Source organism: Aquarana catesbeiana, linkage group LG10 (genome assembly GCF_042186555.1).
Source record: "Aquarana catesbeiana isolate 2022-GZ linkage group LG10, ASM4218655v1, whole genome shotgun sequence".
Classification (NCBI taxonomy): Eukaryota; Metazoa; Chordata; class Amphibia; order Anura; family Ranidae; genus Aquarana; species Aquarana catesbeiana.
In genome coordinates, this window is record NC_133333.1 from 205,572,313 (window position 1) to 205,592,793 (window position 20,481).

Below are 20,481 nucleotides of genomic sequence, written 5' to 3' on the forward strand. Positions count from 1 at the left end.
GCTAAATTTGGCAAAGCAATATAAACTAGAGGCAATTCAGTTGAGAACTGCACTTAACACACCCGAGAGCCGAGGGACGAGTCGGCTTTGGGTGCTGACATTGTGGGTGCCCTGGACAGGTAAGTGTCCTTACTTTAAAAGTCAGCAGCTGCAGTATTTGTAGCTGCTGACTTTTAAAAAAAAAAAGTTAGGCGGGACTCCGTTTTAATATCAGGATTTTATAACTCTCTGGGGGTTATTTACGAAAGACAAATCCACTTTGCACTACAAGTGCAAACTACAAGTGCAAAGGGCACTTGGAAGTGAAAGTGCACTTGGAAGTGCAGTCGCTGTAGATCCGAGGGGGACATGCAAGGAGAATAAAAAACAGCATTTTAGCTTGCACATGATTGGATGATAAAATCAGCAGAGCTTCCCCTCATTTCAGATCTACCCCTCAGATTTACAGCGACTGCACTTCCAAGTGCACTTTCAGTGCAATTTCAAGTGCACTTTCCACTTGTAGTTTGCACTTGTAGTGCAAAGTGGATTTGCCTTTCATAAATAACCCCCTCTGTGTCTACTGTCCATTGCAGAAATTCCCACAGTTCCTGTTCCTGTGAAACGGGAAAGAAACGGGGTAGTGTGGTTGTCACCGGGACAGGAAGGCATGGACAGCAACATTTTGACTAAAAAAATGTTAAAATTTTCTTGTTCGTTTCCCTATTGGAGAGAACAGTTGGCTTTAAATAAAGGCTTGTACCTTTCTCCCAAAGAATAAATAAATACAATGTTTTAGGAAATGGCAAAATGTATTATATATTTTATTAATGTTGTAAGTTTGGTTCACGAAAATGAGATGAGATCTCTGGGTTTTGGTTTTCAGGCTTCTTTTACTTTGCGAGCAAGGACATAACTCATATGGCTATAGTCCACAATATCACTGGGCTCCACAGCTTTAATGACAGAGGACTTTTCAATGGCGAAGCCGGCTTTAATCACAAGTTCTTGTACTTCTGTCTCGTCCAAGCTCAGGCAAAAGTAGCGATGGTGGCCCACCTTGTAGAAGGTCATGTTCAGCACCAGAAACAGCATCAGCTGGCCTCCAAGTTTCAGTCTGGATGTGAATCTCTCCAGGTTCCTTAGGAAGTCTTCCTTTGTTTTACTGATGGCATTTAATATCCATAGACTGAGGACACAATCCACCTGTGGCACCACCTCAGGATCCAGGCCATTTGTTTCATGGTTGTCCCACTTATAAACCCCTTTAATTACTTTTCTCACCTGGTCTTCCTTCTCCTTCCACCCTTGTCTGGAACAAAAAATCATGTCTGATAATAGCAATAGGAATCATTTGTACTATAACTGCTGGTTTTACTACTAACAGAGATACTACAATAGATATCATTAGCTTTTTTTAACTATTGTGATGTCTTCCACCACTATTAGTAATGATCCAACTACTTAAACTAGCAATACTACTAACAATAGTATACCACTACAACTTTACTATTTTTGTATGCATATTCAACTGTAATCGCTACTAGTTGTAAGTTGATAATAGAATTATTTCTCCTCCTACTGCTACTACAGATAATATAATAATTTTTTATTTCTACGATTACTTGCGCTACTGTAATGCAGCGTACACATGGACGGACTTTTCAACCAGACTGGTCAGACGGACCGAGTCCGGCGGACAATCCGATTGTGTGTGGGCTTCATCGGACCTTCAGCTGACTTTTCCAGTCGAGAAATCTGACGGACTTTAGATTTGGAACATGCTTCAAATCTTTACGTCGTAACTCAGCCGGACCCAGAAATCCGCTCGTCTGTATGCTAGTCCGACGACAAAAACCAACGCTAGGGCAGCTATTGGCTACTGGCTATCAACTTCCTTATTTTAGTCCGGTGTACGTCATCACGTACAAATCCATCGGACTTTGGTGTGATCGTGTGTAGGCAAGTCCGTTCGTTAAACAGTCCGTCGAAAGTCCGCCGGAAAGTCCGTCGGACCAGTCCGGTCGAGAAGTCCGCCCGTGTTTACACGGCATTAGAATCATTCTACAATTAATGTCAGTAACGCTACTACTGTAATAATATGACCACATTACTGCAACTATTACTATTATTGGTTTTGCTTCTGCATTTACTACTAGTAGCAAAGGTGATAAAAGAACTGCTTCTCCCTCTCCTACTATGACATAATTCTGTATAATAGCTTTTTATTATTCCAATTACTTCTGCTACTATTAGTATTGATCTAATTAATAAAGATAGCCATAATACTACAAATATTATGTTACTTTTCCTTTTCTACTATTGTTAATTCCAAAGTTTGATTACTGCTAGAAGTAAAGATAAAAAAGACTACACCAGATAATACATATATTTTTTATTACTACAATTATTGTACTATTAATACTATTAATAGTTGATCCAACTACTAATGCTAGCAATTGTACTACAATTACTATTTTACAATTACACCTTTTCATTACTGTTATTTCTAATGGGTATGTTGCTGTAGACACTACTATTCATAAAGGTGATAATAGTATTGCGTTTTCTCCTCCCCCTACTACTACAGGTCATATAATAATAATATTTTTGTAGCACTATGGTTACTGTTCTTACTCTAAGTAATGATCCTACTACTAAGGAAGGCAGAAATACTACTAATACTCCCCCCGGCCTTTCTTCTAGGTCCTGTGATGCTTCTCTTTGGCCATTGGACGGTTACTGATGTACTGAAACTCCTGGGCATTCGTTCCCAGCAGCCATCTCTAGTTTCAAAATGCCAAAAATAACCAGGGATGTTTACCATTCTAAGGAAAATTGCTAGAAGCATGAGATAAAGTTTTTTTGGGGGGAAAATTAATTCCTAGAAATATTTTTAAAGTGGGACTTTAATTCTTTTTTTTACTGTTTTAAAATTTTAGGTTAAAAGAGCTTTTTTGTTGCATATGTTTGCAAACGTATGTAAAGGCACAATGTTACGTCAAGGCACCTCTGCGACGTGCAAAAACTCTGAACTATTGTGTTGCTATGGCTATGTTGGTGATTTTTTATAGCTTAGATATAAATTAATTAGTTACATGTGTTGTGTTTGGAAAATAAGGCTCTATTGATATGCAAATGAAACTGTTGGACTGGTTTATAAGCTCCTTACAGGAAATGAGGTTGCAAAAAATAGGGGGAGGGATAGGGAAGACAAAGAAGGAACACTTGTTCTGGAGGCAGAGGGGGACAGAGTTGTTTTGAACACAAAAAACAAATAGAGAAGCACATCTAAGTGCAGACTGTTTAAAAGGTTTTATTAAAAATTAAAAAGATGCCAAATAGCAACTCACATAGCAAGGTAAGTATTAGGCTCATCAATTAAAGTAAGCCCGGGACGCTGTGTAGAACAAGATGCCGAGGAGCTGCCAGGGTTCGCTGCCATGCCGTGAGATGTTTAGGGAAGCCGGCCAAACACTTCCAAAATGTCGCTGGAATGCACACGTGATGACGTCACTAGAGTAACTGTGCCATCTTGGAAATGTCTGTCCGGCTTCCCTAAACATCTCACAGTGTGGCAGCAGACCCTGGCAGTGGACTCTGGCAGCTCCTTGGTGGCTTGTTACACACAGCGTCCTGGGCTTACTTTGATTGATGAGATTAATATTTACCCTGCTACATGAGTTACCATTAGCAGACATTTCAACCTGCAAAAAGTGGTTAAGGGGAACCCTGCGCCAAAATAATAAAAAAATAATAAATGGCATAGGGGTCTCCCCAAAATCCATACCAGACCCTCCCCTCCCCCCTCTCTCCCTTACAGTACTTTGTGAGCTTGAGTCCTCCAGGGACCTCCACACAGATACTCATGTCTTATTTTGCATATTTATGTAATTAAACTACAAATGACTAATTTGTCATGGTATGGATACCCTTGTATAGATCCTTGGCGTCCGGACAATTGTTTACATGTTTTATTTGTGGTGTGTTTTGTTTTTTGTCTATATGTTGCCACATCTGGAGATTATATGACACAGTAATCTCTGGATGATATCCAGTTGCTTGTGTCCTAACTATTACCTCCCATTGAGAAGTTTAATGTACTTCTCTATTTAATAATACATTTAAATACTTTTATATTACCCTCACATTGTACGCTGTGTCACTCATTTGGTCCTCTGGTCCTTGTCAGTCTTGACAAGGACAAACCAGTTTTTTCGATATATATGCAGTATTTTTGACCAGAGTGATGCTACCTTCATTTAGGTATACGATGTTTTGAGGACATATCAGTGTATATATACACACAATTTTAGGCCCCTTCCCCTTTTGTTTTTTGGTTTATGAGTTGCCATTAGCAGACATTTCAACCTGCAAAAAGTGGTTAAGGGGAACACTGCGCCAAAATTAAAAAAAAAATAAATGGCGTAGGGGTCCCCCCAAAAATCCATACCAGCCCCTTCAGGTCGGGTATGGACTTTAGGGGAACCCCATGCCAAAATTTTTGAAAATAATGGCGTGGGAGTCCCCCCAAAATCCAAACCAGGCCTTTTAGGCCTGGTATGAATTTTAAGGGGAACCCCGCGGCAAAATTGAAAAAATGGCGTGGGGTTCCCCCTAAAATCCATATCAGACCCTTATCTGAGCATGCAACCTGGCAGGCTGCAGGAAAAAGGGGGGGGGGGGCGAGAGCCAGAACCATACCAGGCCACATGCCCTCAACATGGGGAGGGTGCTTTGGGGTCCCCATGGCCCCATGCCCCCCCAAAGCACATTGTGGGTGTAATCCAAGATAGAATGATTGGGCGCCAGTCACCTTTTGAATGCAAGAAAAGGAGATTTATTTTCTCTTAACTGAACTGGGGGAGAGAGGGTTAGGGCCAGGACACCCTTAGGCAGATGCAATGGTAACTGGCAGACTCTGAGACAAAATAATAGGCAGACAGCTATACAGGTGGAGGGCCTTTAAGCTGGATTAGCAACTGTATTTGTATAACTACTGTCTCCTATGGCAACTGAACTTGCAACAGTTAATAGAGATCTGTACACGTAACTCATAGTAACCTGTTTTAGATCTTCACCTACATCTCACAGCATCCTACCTTAAATCTTCACTCACTGAGCTCCCGGTCTCTCACTATTTCAAGATCCCAGTCATCACTGGATCCCCTGTGCTCTTTCACAGTTAACCCACTGTATAATCCTCAAGCGTCACCCCTGCTAACCCACTGAGTACCTAGCTTGGCACTCTGCTGAAGCTTTCCCACTTCTTCACCATCCACTGCTGGTGAAAAGGCTGCTCTGGTACTTATTCAGACTTCCATGCACTGGCCTCTGATAACAGGAATGAGGATCCCTTGCTGGTGACTATTCCTCCCTTTACCTCTGGCCTTGATCATCACTTGCCCCTGGCGACAGTAGTGGTCATCTTTTATGGCAACTGTTTCTCCCTCACCGCTGGCAACGATCCAGTTCCCCCATCCGGTGGAACCTCTGCAACTTGGTTGAGCTTCCAGCCTGAAGCCCCAACCCCGCGCTGCTTCTCTCAAACCTGGATAGGCCTCTAACCGCCTAGCAGCCAGGTGTTCCCAGGATAGGCCTTCTGGCCTGGCAACCCGGGGTCTTGTAACACACGTCCACCCAGACAGCATTCCAGGTGGCACAGAACCCCGATCACCTGACTCCTCCTGAATAAATAGGCTCTCCCAGGACCAAAGAAATCCCTGCCAATTGGCTGAAACAACCCATTCACTCCTGATCTGAATTCACTATGCCCTCGTCATTCTAATGCCACAGGCAACAATGCCACCTAGTGACAGAAGAGAGAAGTGCATCAAATCCAGAGTTAGGGAAAGAACCAGTGCACCCCCTATCAATCAGCCAGGCTAGTCATCAGCTAGCAAGCTAAATTGGTTAGCAATCCTGCCTACTATCAGGGTGCTACATATGCTATAAATGTCTGTTTACTAAAAGCATTACTACACTACAGAGTTTTAATAGTTTCCTTGGCTTATATCGCAAAGGACCTTAAAGTGGATGTAAACCCTCACATATACCCAGTGAAGTGAACAGCCTCAGATGATACACAGAGATGAAACAAATCTCCCTACAAGTTTTACATGTATATCTGCTGTCTTCAGCTTTATATACAGTTTAAAAAGTGCACGTCCTGTTAGAATTTTCTCTTCCTGATTCACCTGTGGGTGTGGATTCTTGCCAAACACTGTGAGACAACTGACTGGAGGAAAGGCACACCACCCCACTCCACATAGGCAGAGCTGTGCTGTGAATAGACCAGCTCTCTACTAATCTATTTATAGCACCCTCCCTGACATAAAATGGTTTTATCACAGTTGACAGAGAACATGTCAGAAGTTATGCTGATAGCAGAAGAACGGAGCAGGAGAAAGCCACGGGACTTAGAGCTTTGAAGAAAGATAAGAAAACACTGCAGATATATGTACCCAGCTCTCATTTTATGAATCGGGTTTACATCCACTTTAAGGTGGTAGTAAAGCCTGCTTGGTCATTTTTACCTACAGGTAAGCCTATAATAAGGCTTACCTGTAGGAAAAATGAATATCTCCTTAACGTGCACCGTTTAGGAGATATTCACCCTGAATATAGCCAGTTGCGTCACCGGCAAATGTGGTCTGAAGTCCGGCATACCTTGCCAGATCTTTAGAGCTTTGTGCCGGAAACCAAGGGTTCCTGCGTGCATGCACAGGAGTGACGTCATTGTGGCTGTGGCCAATCACATAGCCGAAATGCACAAACCCAGAATAAAGACCAGGGGAAGATGTCAGCTCTCTCAGCGGTGACAGCACAGCACTGAAGGGCTTCATTCCAAGGTGAGTATTTCATAATGTGCTAACATGCAATGCATACTAGCACATTATGCAATTGCCTTACAGGTGCTTTTTAAAAAAAATAAAAAAATAAAACTGCCGGTTTACTACTACTTTAATAGACACCAAGCAAAACAACTATATGAGCTTCCAATTAGGGATATAATATATATATATATATATATATATATATATATATATATATATACATATATATATATATATATATATATATATATATATATATATATATATAATATTGCCAAAAGTATTGGGACGCATGCCTTTACACACACATGAACTTTTACGGAATCCCAGTCTTAGTCCGTAGGGTTCAACATTGCGTTGGCCCACCTTTTGCAGCTATAACAGCTTCAACTCTTCTGGGAAGGCTGTCTGCACGGTTTAGGAGTGTGTCTATGGGAATATTTAACCATTCTTCCAGAAGCGCATTTGTGGGGTCAGGCCCTGATGCGGACAAGAAGGCCTGGCTCGCTGTCTCCGTTCTAATTTATCCAAAAGGTGTTCTATCGGGTTGAGGTCAGGACTCTGTGCAGGCCAGTCAAGTTCCTCCAGCCCAAATTCATTCATCCATGTCTTTATGGACCTTGCTTTGTGCACTGGTGACACCGTAAGATTTCCCTTCACTGGAACTAAGGGGCCAAGCCCAACCCCTGAGAAACAACCCCACACCATAATCCCCCCTCCACCAAATTATTTGGACCAGTGCACAAAGCAAGGTTCATAAAGACATGGATGAGTGAGTTTAGGGTGGAGGAACTTGACTGGCCTGCTGTGTTGTGTTTGATATAAATATGATTTTTCTATAAGACTCATAGCATTCTGGTTTTACAGACACAGAACTTCTCAAACAAATGCTGTTGGATACAATGGGAATGTAGATACCATCGTATTCAATTGACAGTTTGAACAGGCTATTGTCTCTATAGCTACATTAAACAGGTAAGAGAGGGTCTCTCAAACTGAAAGTATGACTTGTAGTCGGTTGTTATGGAAAACAACCTGAGCTATATAAAGGTTGCCAGGCATAAGCTGAAACCACTCAACATGGATTAACACCAAAAGCCACTCATCATGCATTGGAACCAAGGACACTCAAATCTGTCCCAGCCAAGAAGAAGGTGTCTGATCTCCAGAAGCAACGGAGATCATGAACACACAGTAACCGGAGTTAAGTAACTTTTAAGCATACTTTTATTGTATATAGACCATAGTTTCTGCTTATTTGCTAGGCATCTTGCTATAGATATCTGTCAGTCTTGTATATTGTAATAGTTTTGTATGTACAGCATTTTGTATAGTAAAAATACTTTTACACACCACAGAGGTCTCAGCTTCCTTGCTTATACCACAAAGTAACCTTACTAGATAGACGCAAGCAAAACACCTGCAGAGTCCTGACCTCAACTCGATAGAACACCTTTGGTAAGAATTAGAGTTTAAACTGTAAGCCAGGCCTTCTCATCCAACATCAGAGCCTGACCTCAGAAATGAACTTCTGGAAGAATGGTCAAACATCTCCATAGACACACTTCTAAACATTGTGGACAGCCTTCCCATAAGAGTTGCAGCTGTTATAGCTGCAAAGGGTGGGCCAACTCAGTGCTGGTAGGTTAATCAGATCCTGTCCAAATTGGCCATAATATATGTATGAATTTGTGTTAGGGACCTTAGGTTGTAAGCTCCTTGAGGGTAGGGACTGATGTGAATGTATATGTAAAGCGCTGCCTAAGTTGACAGCGCTATATAAGTAATTGAAATAAATAAATACATTTTTATATATATATATATATATATATATATATATATACATATATATTAAAAACACACACAAATGAGGGCGTGGCCGCATGTGAGCAAGGCAGCAAGCGTTTCTCAGTGGCTCCGTTTATCCTGTGCTAATCCGTGACTTTGGAGCATTCAATCTGCCATTCCAACCTAACTATCCTGTAGGGGAAGCAGTCAGGAGCAAAAGGATGCATTCCTCGTCCTCCAAGAAGAAGCAGAAAGCTGCGAACGAGCAGCGCCATACCCGCTCCATGAAGGACGGAACGAAAGACTCCGCCCCCTCCATCTTGCCTGCACAGATCACAGCAAAGCGCGCCACGATGACATCAGGGAAGATGGCGACGGACAGAGACGCTGCTGAGATGGAGATAGCTGAGGTTCAAGCGGAGGAGCCTCAGGGGGCTGTGGATACGGATGCTATAATAAGACCGATCCTAGAAGCCATAAACACTAGTAAGTCTGAACTTAGTGGTAGAATTGATCACCTATCATCCGAATGCACCCTGATAAGGCATGATCTTGACAAGATCCGGGGGCGGCTTAACACGGTGGAAATGAGGGTCTCTGATGTGGAGGATATCACTCACTCTCAGGGGGCAAATTTAGCTGAACTGAAAGACATGGTGCTCTCTTTGCAGAGCAATAGATGCCGAAGACAGACAGAGGAGAAATAATATCAGAGTGGTGGGCCTTCCTGAGGGGGCAGAAGGGGATAAGCCTGTCCTATTTGCTGAAAGTTTTTTCAAACAAATTCTGTCGCTGAAAGATTTGCCCCCCACATATGTTGTTGAGAGAGCACACAGAGTACCCACAGGTCGCAGACCGCCAAGAGCGTTCCCTAGGCCCCTGCTGGTCCGGATTCTGAACTATAGAGACCGTGACATGATTTTGGCCAAGTCCAGGCAAATACCGGAGCTGAAATATGAAAATACAAGAGTAATGTTTTTTCCGGACTTTTCGGCGGCTACACAGCAACAACGTAGGTCCTTTAATGACATACGCAAGCGACTGAGAGATAAAGAGATCCAATACAGTATGCTATGCCTGAGCAAGCTCAGGATTCAATATAAGGGCAGCGTGAAATTTTTTGAAGATCCTGGAGAGGCCAGCCACTGGCTAGACAAGGAACTATCCTAAATCTACTTTGAACTGATTTCAATCTTACTTGGACCGAATGCTGCACCTGTTGTGCGTTGTTTTATGGCAAAGGTTCATACCCTAATTACTCAGGAAACCGTGTAATACAGAGAACGATAATTTGCAGCTATTAATGTCTGCACAGCGGAAGGCCTTAAGATCAATCTTCATATGCCCGAGAGTCTCAACACAGAGCCAAGATTAAGATGGGTAAGAGGCCTGCGGGAATAAGCACCTAACTGTGCACAAGGACCACATGCTGATGCAACGGAGGTGATCTGAGTCTACAGCTTAAGCCAATACCCATTGTCCTCAGATGGAGGACGTCTCCAGTGAAGATCTCTACATACCCGCAAGGGAGGAAGGCTTTTTCCGCAACATGTGCTGAGGTACTTTTTCGGTTGTTAAATAATTTTTTCTCTTGGTTTTTTTTTTTTTTATCTTATTCTACATCCTTTTTTTTCTGGATGCTCTGATGAGAAATTTTTTGAGCTGGAGTGAAGAGGAAACAAGAGGATTCGACATCGAGCTGCAGAACTGTTGATCGCAACGACCAGATCCCACAAGAAGTTTTTTTGTTGTTTTTTTGGGATGAAGCTACATACCAGTACTGTTTTTGAGTTTCGTTGGGGACTTTTTTCTGGTATAATAGCAGGGGGGGAAGGTATATCTGTCACAGCCCAAAGGTCTGAATTTTTCATGAGGTATGGAGATCTATTAATGTTTTTGAGTATGGGTAACACCGTTGGGGGGGGAAGAATGGGTCCCCTGACGTTCCCCACTATTGGTCCTATGGAAAGGAAAAGTCATGACGGATAAAATTAATATAGTGTCCTGGAACGTCAGGGGTCTCAATAACAAGTTCAAGAGGGCCTCAGCCTTTCACTATTTAAAACACTATAAACCTCACCTAGTTGTTCTCCAGGAAACCCATTTAGAGGGTAGTAAAGTGTTGGCCTTACGTAAACAGTGGATCCAAAAAGCTGTTCACTCTACATACTCCACGTTTGCGAGAGGAGTGTCCATTCTCATTAGTAGATCTGTTCCTTGCACTATTCATCACGTAGTTACAGATCCAGAGGGAAGATATGCTGCAGTGATAATGGACATTCTTAACAGTCAAATGTTGTTAATAACTGTATACGTACCTCCACCTTTTCAGGTTCAAATTCTGTATGACATGGTGACCAGATTGGCACAATTTTTACATTTACCCCTGGTGGTGTTGGGGGATTTCAATGCGGTGCTAGATGCGGCATTGGACTCCTCCAACCTAGGCAGGACAAGCTCTACCGATTTAAGGAATTGGGCCTCCACGGTCGGAGTGGAGGAGATGTGGCGGTGGAAGCATCCGATAGATAGATGCTTCTTTCACATATCGACAGCACATGGCTCCTCAGCGAGAATTGACTTGGCTTTTGGTTATAACCTCATGTTACAATATGTGTCTAGTATTGATTACCTGGCAGGGGGTCTGTCGGATCATAATCCCCTCCTTCTCACTCTGGCCGTAAGTCCGGGGGGGGAGAGGGGGGGCTGGCGCTTATCTCCCGGATGGTTGCAGCACGAACAGGTTGCTGCCCAGCTGGAAGGGGCGACTAAAAATTACTGGATGTCCAATGTTGATACAGCAGAGCCTCCAGTGGTCTGGGACGCCTTCAAGGCGGTAGTCAGAGGGGAATCCATATCGGCCATTAAGACAGCCAGGGTAAATGAGAACGAGGAATATAACACTCTGCAACAGGAAGAGAGAGAACAGGCCAGGGCACATGCGGAAGCCCCATCAAGGGAATCGTATGAATCCCTACTGGAGGTTAGACGACGTCTATCACTGCAGGTTAAAGGACAGACTAAATCAGTGGAATCTCAGAAAACACATAAAATTTTCGCAGAGGGAGACAAAAATGGGAAGCTCCTGGCCATGCTGGTGGCGGATCACCCTCCGATGGCACACATCCCAGTTATTAAAGATGGGAGTGGGGCTCAGGTTAGTGATCCGGTACTTATCATGCAGGAGTTTGTGGATTTTTTCTCGTCGCTGTATTCTCCCATTCCTCCCTATGACATGGCGGAATTGGACAATGTAATGCGGAATCTACCGATACCTAGATTATGGGAGGAAGACTGCAACTTACTAGAGGCCAAAATAACAGTTAAAGAAATAGAGGCTGCAATATGCGCATTTCCGCCCAACAAGGCCCCAGGGCCAGATGGTATACCTGCTGACTTCTACAGGGCAAACATTGAACAATTAGCCGGTAGATTCAATTGGCTATTGGAACATTGTCTAGATGTTCACTCCTCCCTACCTGATTCAATGATGGAAGCATACATGATTCTCCTGCCAAAACCCGGGAAGGACCTGACAGAATGTGCATCGTACCGTCCTATAGCCCTACTAAACACAGACCTAAAAATCTTAACCAAGGTATTAGCAACCAGACTGGCCCAAAAGTTAATATAGATCAAACTGGCTTCATGCCAGGAAAATCGACAGACACAAATCTTAGGAGACTGTTCACGCATCTACAGCTTCCCTCCACAGACTCTGAATCTAAAATAGTGGTATCCCTCGACATAGCAAAGGCCTTTGATTCTGTAGATTGGAAATTCATGGGTAAGGTATTAGAGGTCATGGGATTTGGACCACAATTTCGGAAATGGGTCTCTCTGCTATACAGCAACCCCAGGGTGGCGATCCGCATGGGCAGGAGGGTGTCTCAGTTTTTTGTGATAGGTAGAGGCACAAGACAGGGGTGTCCTCTGTCCCCCTTCCTTTTCGCCCTAGTGATGGAGCCATTGGCCATTGCCTTAAGGGTCTCCGGGAGGGTGCAGGATATCAAAGTGGGCACCATTCACGAAACAGTTGCACTTTACGCATGCTCTTGTTTCTGACGGATCCGAAGAATTCACTAACAGTGGTACTGGAAATCTTGGATGATTTTGCCAGGTTTTCGGGGTTACAAGTGAATTGGAACAAGTCCTCAATACTTCCTTTATATGATAGAGCAAAAAAATGGGGTCGACAGAAGTCACTGTATACATGAAAAATTTGAATAAAAAGAATTTTCAAAAAAAAAAAAAAAAAACACACACACAAATGGCAATGCATTGTAAAATGCCTGATAAAGGGACTTAAGAGATCCCAAAAGCTTGCCTTTTTAATGAGGAACTTCACTCCTGTGGGATATTTTGTTCTTAATCCCTTCTTACCTGGTCTGTTGGGTTGAGGTATAATAGCCTAGTCACCAGCCCAGCAAATCCAGTGCTGTCATGTGGTCATCTGCTGAAACCTGCCACACTCCGGGTCATTCTTTGCCATCCTCCATGTGACATCATCAGGAGGCTGCTTGTCTCTTAATGGTTCTAGCAGTTGGCCTCCTGATGATGCCCATGTCATATGTATCCCAGGACACTTTGGGGCTATGTTGAACACACTGTACTTGCTCAATGTAGTATCATCAGGAGGCCAGCTGGTAGGACCTTTAAAAGACAAGCAGCCTCCTGATGACGTCGGGCTTTGGGTGGGGGGGACATCAATCTGTTCAGGCAAGAAAACTGAAAATGTGAGCTGAGCGCTGCACAAAAAAGGATAACCCACCTACATTTTTTTTTTTTTTGTGATTTGTGCAATGACCTAAAAATATAAAGGTTTGCATTTAAACTTATTGATGGCTAACACAGTACAAGAACCTACAACTGCAATGAATCTATTGAACGCAGTCACGCCTTGGAGGTAGCTGCATCCTACTTAAAGGTACAACACACAGTAGTTATGTAGGGGCTGGCAGATGGAACCACAAGGCTTGTCAGGGAAGGCAGCCATCCAACACACCTAAAAGGGATTAGTGTATGGAAAAAATATACAGCTCTTCCCAATTAAATGGTGGGCCTTGGTGACCAAATCATATTCTTCTCTGATGTTCCCCTAATGTAAAGCATACCTGTTACCCTCAAGATGGCAAACTCGTTTGGCAGAATGTGACCAATCAGTGGCTTTGATGTCATTGTCCAGCCATTGCTTGAAGTGTTTGAAGCTGGAATCATTCATCTGTACAACATAGATCTCTTTGTAAATATTGCTGACTGAAAAGAGTTGGTACATTATGGACCCGATACTGTTATCAAGTACCTTGTCTCCTTTCAGCTGCCCTGTGGGGAAAAACATCAATAAAACCACAAACCTTTTACAGCTGATCTCTAGGCAGATTTAATAAAAAAAAAAAAAATTAATGCAGATCTGTATTTATTTATATATAATTTAACATATTACTTTCAGCTGTCCGTGGGAAAAACAACAACAGCATGACATACGTAAATACGTAATTTTGACTTATCAAGCCTCTTGCAGTCCATGTAGCAGAGATCAGACTACAAGAGGGAGAAACAGCAAAAATAGTCAATTAGTTTGCTGCAGTGCTTGTGTACTAGCATATGCAGTAAATACAGAGAAAGGTGAAAAAGCCCTCATAAAGAAACATGTTACAGTATTGTATCTTACAAACATTAGAAAGTTTGGTATGTTTAGAAGCACACCCAGGTCTTTTTTAAATGAGTTTAATGATAAGAATCAGCTCATGTGAAAGACTATTTTTCGAGCCTTTACAGTAAAGAGCACTTACTATGTGGATGATCCACCAGGACACCAAGGGACTACTCTATCACTGATTCACTGCAATTTTATTTACCTTAGGTTGATCCACATTTCGGGTGTTGGTGGGGTGGTTGATGATGGGATATTCACGGAATCCCCCCCATTCCTCCTTCTAGCACAAATGTCTCCCGTCATTCCTCCTACTAGCACAAATCCCCCCCCCATTCCTATTACAAATTCCCCTCCTTCCCTCCCATTACCCTTTCCAGCATAAACAGCCCCCCATCACCCTCTTCTTCAAGCCCCCTTCCTTCTGGGGGGTTATTAAGCCATGTACCGTTCAAACTAAGAACGATCCTTCTGTATGGAGGAGCGCTCCACTGACAGGATGGGAGAGAGCACAGAGAGCCCGCACCTCCTCTCGGCTGTCTAGCACAAATCTCCCCTTCATTCCTCCTTCTAGCACAAATCTCCCATTCATTCCTCCTTCTAGCACAAATCTCCCCTTCATTCCTCCTTCTAGCACAACACCCCCCCATCCATTCCTTCTTCTACCACAAATTCCCCTCCCTCCCCCTACATTAGCCTTTCCAACATAAACAGCCCCCATCACCCTCTTCCACAAGCCCCCCCTTCTAATCTTAGATGATTATAGGAGTAGTGAGGAGGTGCAGAATGTGGCAAGGGGTAAGGGGTTATTAGGCTGTGTACCATTCAAAGAATGATCCTTCTGCTGTATGGAGGAGCGCTCCACTGACTGGATGAGGGAGAGCAGAGAGAGCCCGCACCTCCTCCCGGCTGTCTCCTCTCTGCTGCTGACACTTCTCCTTTCCCCGCCTCGAGTGCAGGGATTGGGGAAAATCTCAGCGGCCACAATGTCCATGGAGGGGGCCACAACTGAAATCTAGGGGGGCCCTCCAGCACCCCCATAGATTTGGCCATGAAGTGCATCTTCTGCCTCCCGCAGGACAGGAGCTGGCCAGACAGCACACAGAGGAGGGAGAGAGCCTCACTGCTCAGTGCAACAGGGAACACACTTGGTGGGATATGGCAGTACAGTGTCTACACACAGAGCCCCTCCTGTTCTCTGCCTCAGCATCCAGCCAGGGAGAGCCTGGATCCAGCTCTCTGTGTGGCCGGAAGTAACAGCTGGAGTAGCGAGGATCAGGGTTGCCAACCTCCCATAGCATTTTTTACTGACAAAACATGGGAAATTTACAGAACTCCTATTGAAAACTAACACAGTGAATATTTGAACAGTATAAACATGATATGGAAACACTGACGATACCTATAACAAAGTAATTTGCTTGATTTACACTTAAAAAGTCAACACAGCATGAAATTATCAGCCCTTGATATTTACTGGCAGTTGTTAACAAAATCACAGATTTTTACAAACTGTCAGTAAATTTACTGGTGGTTGGCAACCCTGGCAAGGATGTGGGAGGAGACAAGGCTGGTGGGCTTTTAGGACATGCAGCCCGACGGCCTTGGCCCACCGGGCAAATGCCCTGTCTGCCCTGTGGTCAATCCGGGCCTCAGTCAACAGAAAGAAATAACAAAAAGGTGTTTAGAAGATCTCGTTTTTTTTCCTATCAATTTTACCAATTCACAGCTATTTTTACAGGCTTTCTATGAAACTGTGGATGGTTGGGAACCCTCAGTGCTGACCATTTGGCCACTGTACTTCCTTAGCTGAGCTTTTATGCATTGGTAGTCTATACATTACATTACATTACCCGTGGAAGCCATCTCATGGATGATCATTACATTACCTGTGGAAGCCATCTCATGGATGATCATTACATTACCTGTGGAAGCCAAAGCCATCTCATGGATGATCATTACATTACCTGTGGAAGCCATCTCATGGATGATCATTACATTACCTGTGGAAGCCATCTCATGGATGATCCTTGTAGGAAAGCCCATGGTTTCTTCAATTATACTGATCTTCCCATGGGAAAAATGAGTATTAACTAACTCCTTGGCATCAAAATCATCATCGTGATAATGCTTGTGAATGGTCTCTGACATTTTCTACACTGGATCTTCGCTGGGTAGGTGTCCTACTCCTTCAAATGATCTTCGCCCTTTATATATCTATGGAATATAAAGGTTTCAGTTCAATCACAACCATCACACTTCTTTTGTCAATATTGTGGTATTTGACAGCTGAGACAAATAAAAACATCAAGATGAACAGGACCAGCCTGGAGATATTTAGCACCCTGTAAAAAAATTTAGCACCTTCAACATGTTAAAAAGAGAAAGAAAAACCTCGCCCTACCCCACTCTTCCTATCTCAGCGCTATGGAGTAGCAGATGACTTCAGCACAGCTAATAATGTAGATAAAAACTAGATGAAATATCCCTCAATCAGCAGCCACTTAAAACAAATAATACATATAAACAATAGATGAAAAATCCGAAACTGTTATACAGTAGCAAATAAATATCAGTGGCGCTCGCCTCAGTTAATGAACAAACTGACTGGCTAGTATATGGTAACTACCAAATACGCAAAAATGGTTACAACAGGTGGATATGTGGATAATGGTGAGTAAAAACAGTCTCTAGTGTACACAGATGGAGTTTAAAGCTGATAATTGATGAGTGCACCTTTCACCAAAAATTCTTTCTTCCACCACGTGCTCAACACACCCCCAAGGTGTTTAAACTCACCAGAACCCAAAGGTTATCAGGCCTCAATCAGCATCCTGCAATATGTTCAATCCAGATATCTTTATAGGGACCTCCGAAATCCAAGGACATAGGAAGAGAGACTCCACATAGTCTAATTCTGTTTCACCATTTATTAGGTAACTCAATAAAATCCAATATTCGATAACACTATTTATGTTCAAAAGTGGTTGTATAGCTCAAGGTCGGTATTATGTGAGCTTAAGACAATTCACTTTTCCCAAAAGCTAAAGGAACTGAGTGTGCTTTCGTGGAGATCGGGATGATCTCGGCGTTCGGCACTTCCTCCTTCCGGTTAAGCTCTCTGGGTCCTGGAGTGAGAGGGAGTGTGTGAGCAGCGAGCAGAGGACTGGACCAGACCCCCCCACCCCCAAGAGCACCAGAGTGGCGGACGGACCCCCCCCGACCGGACCTCCCCACGACCGGACCGGACCCCCTCATGACCGTGAGCGGCAGCAGGTGACCCGGGGACCTACATTGGTGGCAGAGCAGGACATCGTGGTGTAGGAGTGGGTGTACTGAGGACAGTAATCACCCCACCGACGTGGACAGAGGAGGCGCGAGGACATCCAAAGGGACCAAGAGAACTGGACCAGACCCCCCCACCCCCGAGAGCGGCATCGTGGCGGACGGACCCCCCCGACCGGACCCCCCACGACCAGTCCCCTCACGACCGAGAGCGGCAGCGGGTGACCCAGGGACCTACATCGGCGGCAGAGCGGGACATCGTGGTGCAGGAGCGGGTGTACTGAGGACAGTAATCACCCCACAGACACGGACAAAGGAGGCGGGAGTACATCCAATAGGACTGGGAGGTGAAAAGCTGACAGGGACAGGCGGCGGGTAAGTGAAGTGCAGACCAGAGGGAGAGTGTGAAGCTGATCAGTGAAGCGGCAGCACTGAAGGTGACTGACTGACTGCTAGTCTCAGATTATAAGGGGAGGCTGTGCAGTGGGACACTGAAACACAAACTACAAAACCTGACAGTGCATGTAAGTACCTGAGTATTGTGAGTACCTGGGTATTGTGTGTACCTGAGTATTGTGTGTACCTGAGTTTTGTGTGTACCTGAGTTTTGTGAGTACCTGAGTATTGTGTGTACCTGAGTTTTGTGAGTACCTGAGTATTGTGAGTATCTGAGAATTGTGTGTACTTGAGTATTGTGAGTACCTGAGAATTGTGTGTACCTGGGTATTGTGTGTACCTGGGTATAGGGAGTACCTGAGTATTGCGAGTGTTGGGAGTACCTGTGTATTGTGAGTACCTGGGTATTGTGTGTATATGTGTGGACTGTGGACTGGACTGTGAGTACACGTGAGCCATGAGTGCACATGGACTGTGAGTACACATGGGCTGCGAGTGCACGTGGGCTGTGAGTGCACGTGGGCTGCGAGTGCACATGGACTGCCAGCACACGGTGGCTGCGAGTGCACCTGGACTGTATGTACATGTGGGCTGCGAGTGCATGTGGACTGCAAGTAAATTCGGGCTGCGAGAGCACGTGGACTGTGAGTACACATGGGCTGCGAGTGTACGTGAACTGTATGTGCACGTGAACTGCAAGTGCACGTGAACTGCAAGTGCACGTGGACTGTGAGTGCACGTGGACTGTGAGTACACATGGGTTGTGAGTACCTGTGTATTGTATTGTTGAATACCTGTGTATTGTTGAGTATTAGGGTCAGGAAGCTAGTTGTTAATTTGGACAGGGTATAATCCCCAATCCTCATTTAATTAGTAGGTACGATGCCCGGCGGGTGTGGAGATGCGACTCGGTGTACATCTTGCGGCATGTATGCGTTCCTTGATCATCCGATCGAGGGCGAATACTGTTGTGCAAAATGTAAGCACATTGTTTCCCTGGAAGCCCAAGTTCTGAATCTAGGGAAGCAACTGAAAGCACTGAGAAGACCCTCCATACTAAAGGAGAGCCGGGAAAGTACTCGGCAGATGCCAGCAGGGGACAGCACAGAGGCTGTGTGTACCTGAGTGTTGTGAGTACCTCAGTATTGTGTGTACCTGGGTATTGGGAGTACTTGAGTATTGTGTGTGTTGGGAGTACCTATGTATTGTGAGTACCTGAGTGTTGTGTGTATCCCTGTGGACTGTGGACTGGACTGTGAGTACACATGGACTGTGAGTGCACGTGGACTTTATGTACACATGGGCTGTGAGTGCAAATGGACTGTATGTACATGTGGGCTGCGAGTGCACGTGGACTGTGAGTGCACATGGGCTGCGAGTGCACGTGGACTGTGAGTGCACATGGGCTGCGAGTGTATGTGGACTGTATGTACACGTGAGCTGCGAGTGTATGTGGACTGTATGTACACGTGAGCTGTGAGTGCACGTGGACTGTGAGTCACGTGGGTTGTGAGTACCTGTGTATTGTTGAATACCTGTGTATTTTTGAGTATTAGTGTCAGGAAGCTAGTTGTTAATTTGGACAGGGTATAATCCCCAATCCTCATTTAATTAGTAGGTATGATGCCCGGCGGGTGTGGAGATGCGACTTGGTGTATATCTTGCGGCATTTAGCATTTATGTGTTCCTTGATCATCTGATCGAGGGTGAATACTGTTGTGCAAAATGTAAGCACATTGTTTCCTTGAAAGCCCAGGTTCTGAATCTAGGGAAGCAAATATCTGCACTGAGAAGTCCCTCCATACTAAAGGAGAGTCGGGAACGTACCCAGCAGGTGTCGGCAGGGGACAGCACAGAGGCGGGTGGAGACAAAGAGGTGCAGGCACTAGAAAAGAGTAGATGGGTAATGGTTAAGGAAGGTTAGAGGGGAAAGTGCCAGGTAGGCCGATCCTGGGCTGGAACATCCCAATAAGTAAGCTCCATTGAGTGACATTGATGGAACCAGTCAGAGACCAGCACTGCTGGAGATGAGGGACTCCCCTAGCTGCCAGGGGAAGAACTCCTCCTCTATCTATGGCCGCTGCTGCCACCCCCTATTCATTGAATTACAGTGGCAGTTTTTTTTTTTTTTTGAAGCACCATTAGGCCATAGGCTCTAATAGGTGTCAAAAAAGGTGACCTGCGAGCACCAGGCTGGGCGCTCGCAGGTCACTCAGCTGTTTTAGAAAAGCGAATGAATATTTACTTTCCTAACACTAAACCGCCTCTCCGCCAATCAGGCGTCCAATCATAGCAGAGGACGGGAAGAGAGGATGGGGGAAAGCATCGAGGAGCTGTCCCACCGCCACTGAGATAGGGTAAGTACAGACGGCGGGCGGGGGGCACACTGGCAGCATTTGATATGGCACAGTGGCTGCGTTTGATGGGGCACAGTGGGAGCATATGATGGGGCACAGTGAGGCTGCATTTGATGGCACAGTGGCAGAGTTTGAGGGCACAGTGGGAGCGTTGGATGGGCACAGTGGCTACGTCTGATGGTACAGT

The 20,481-nt window shown here is 44.6% G+C and overlaps 1 protein-coding gene across 2 annotated transcripts; it reads right to left on the bottom strand.

The window, feature by feature from the left end:
- Positions 1–525: 525 nt before the first annotated feature.
- LOC141111142 (indolethylamine N-methyltransferase-like) lies at positions 526–16,484 on the bottom strand. Of its 2 annotated transcripts, none has more exons than XM_073603184.1 (3): positions 16,146–16,176; positions 13,718–13,925; positions 526–1,291 (listed from the first exon to the last, which is right to left on the bottom strand). In XM_073603184.1, the coding sequence occupies exons 1-3, from the start codon at positions 16,171–16,173 to the stop codon at positions 862–864; spliced, it is 666 nt and encodes a 221-aa protein (XP_073459285.1). In that variant the 5' UTR covers positions 16,174–16,176; the 3' UTR covers positions 526–861. The 2 variants fall into 2 exon arrangements, with proteins under 2 accessions (XP_073459285.1, XP_073459284.1); XM_073603183.1 differs by lacking the exon at positions 16,146–16,176 and adding an exon at positions 16,260–16,484 and having other exon boundaries at positions 530–1,291.
- Between the last annotated feature and the right edge of the window lie 3,997 nt (positions 16,485–20,481).

What these genes read in the sequence shown, in the direction of transcription:
- LOC141111142 (XM_073603183.1), bottom strand. Translation starts at nt 16,407, where the DNA reads ATGTCAGAGACCATTCACAAGCATTATCACGATGATGATTTTGATGCC. An exon ending in CCATGAGATGGCTTCCACAG is followed by an intron (nt 13,926 to 16,259) that starts GTAATGTAATGA and finishes TTTTCCCCACAG; the next exon opens with GGCAGCTGAAAGGAGACAAG. An exon ending in TGCCATCTTGAGGGTAACAG is followed by an intron (nt 1,292 to 13,717) that starts GTATGCTTTACA and finishes TTTTTGTTCCAG; the next exon opens with ACAAGGGTGGAAGGAGAAGG.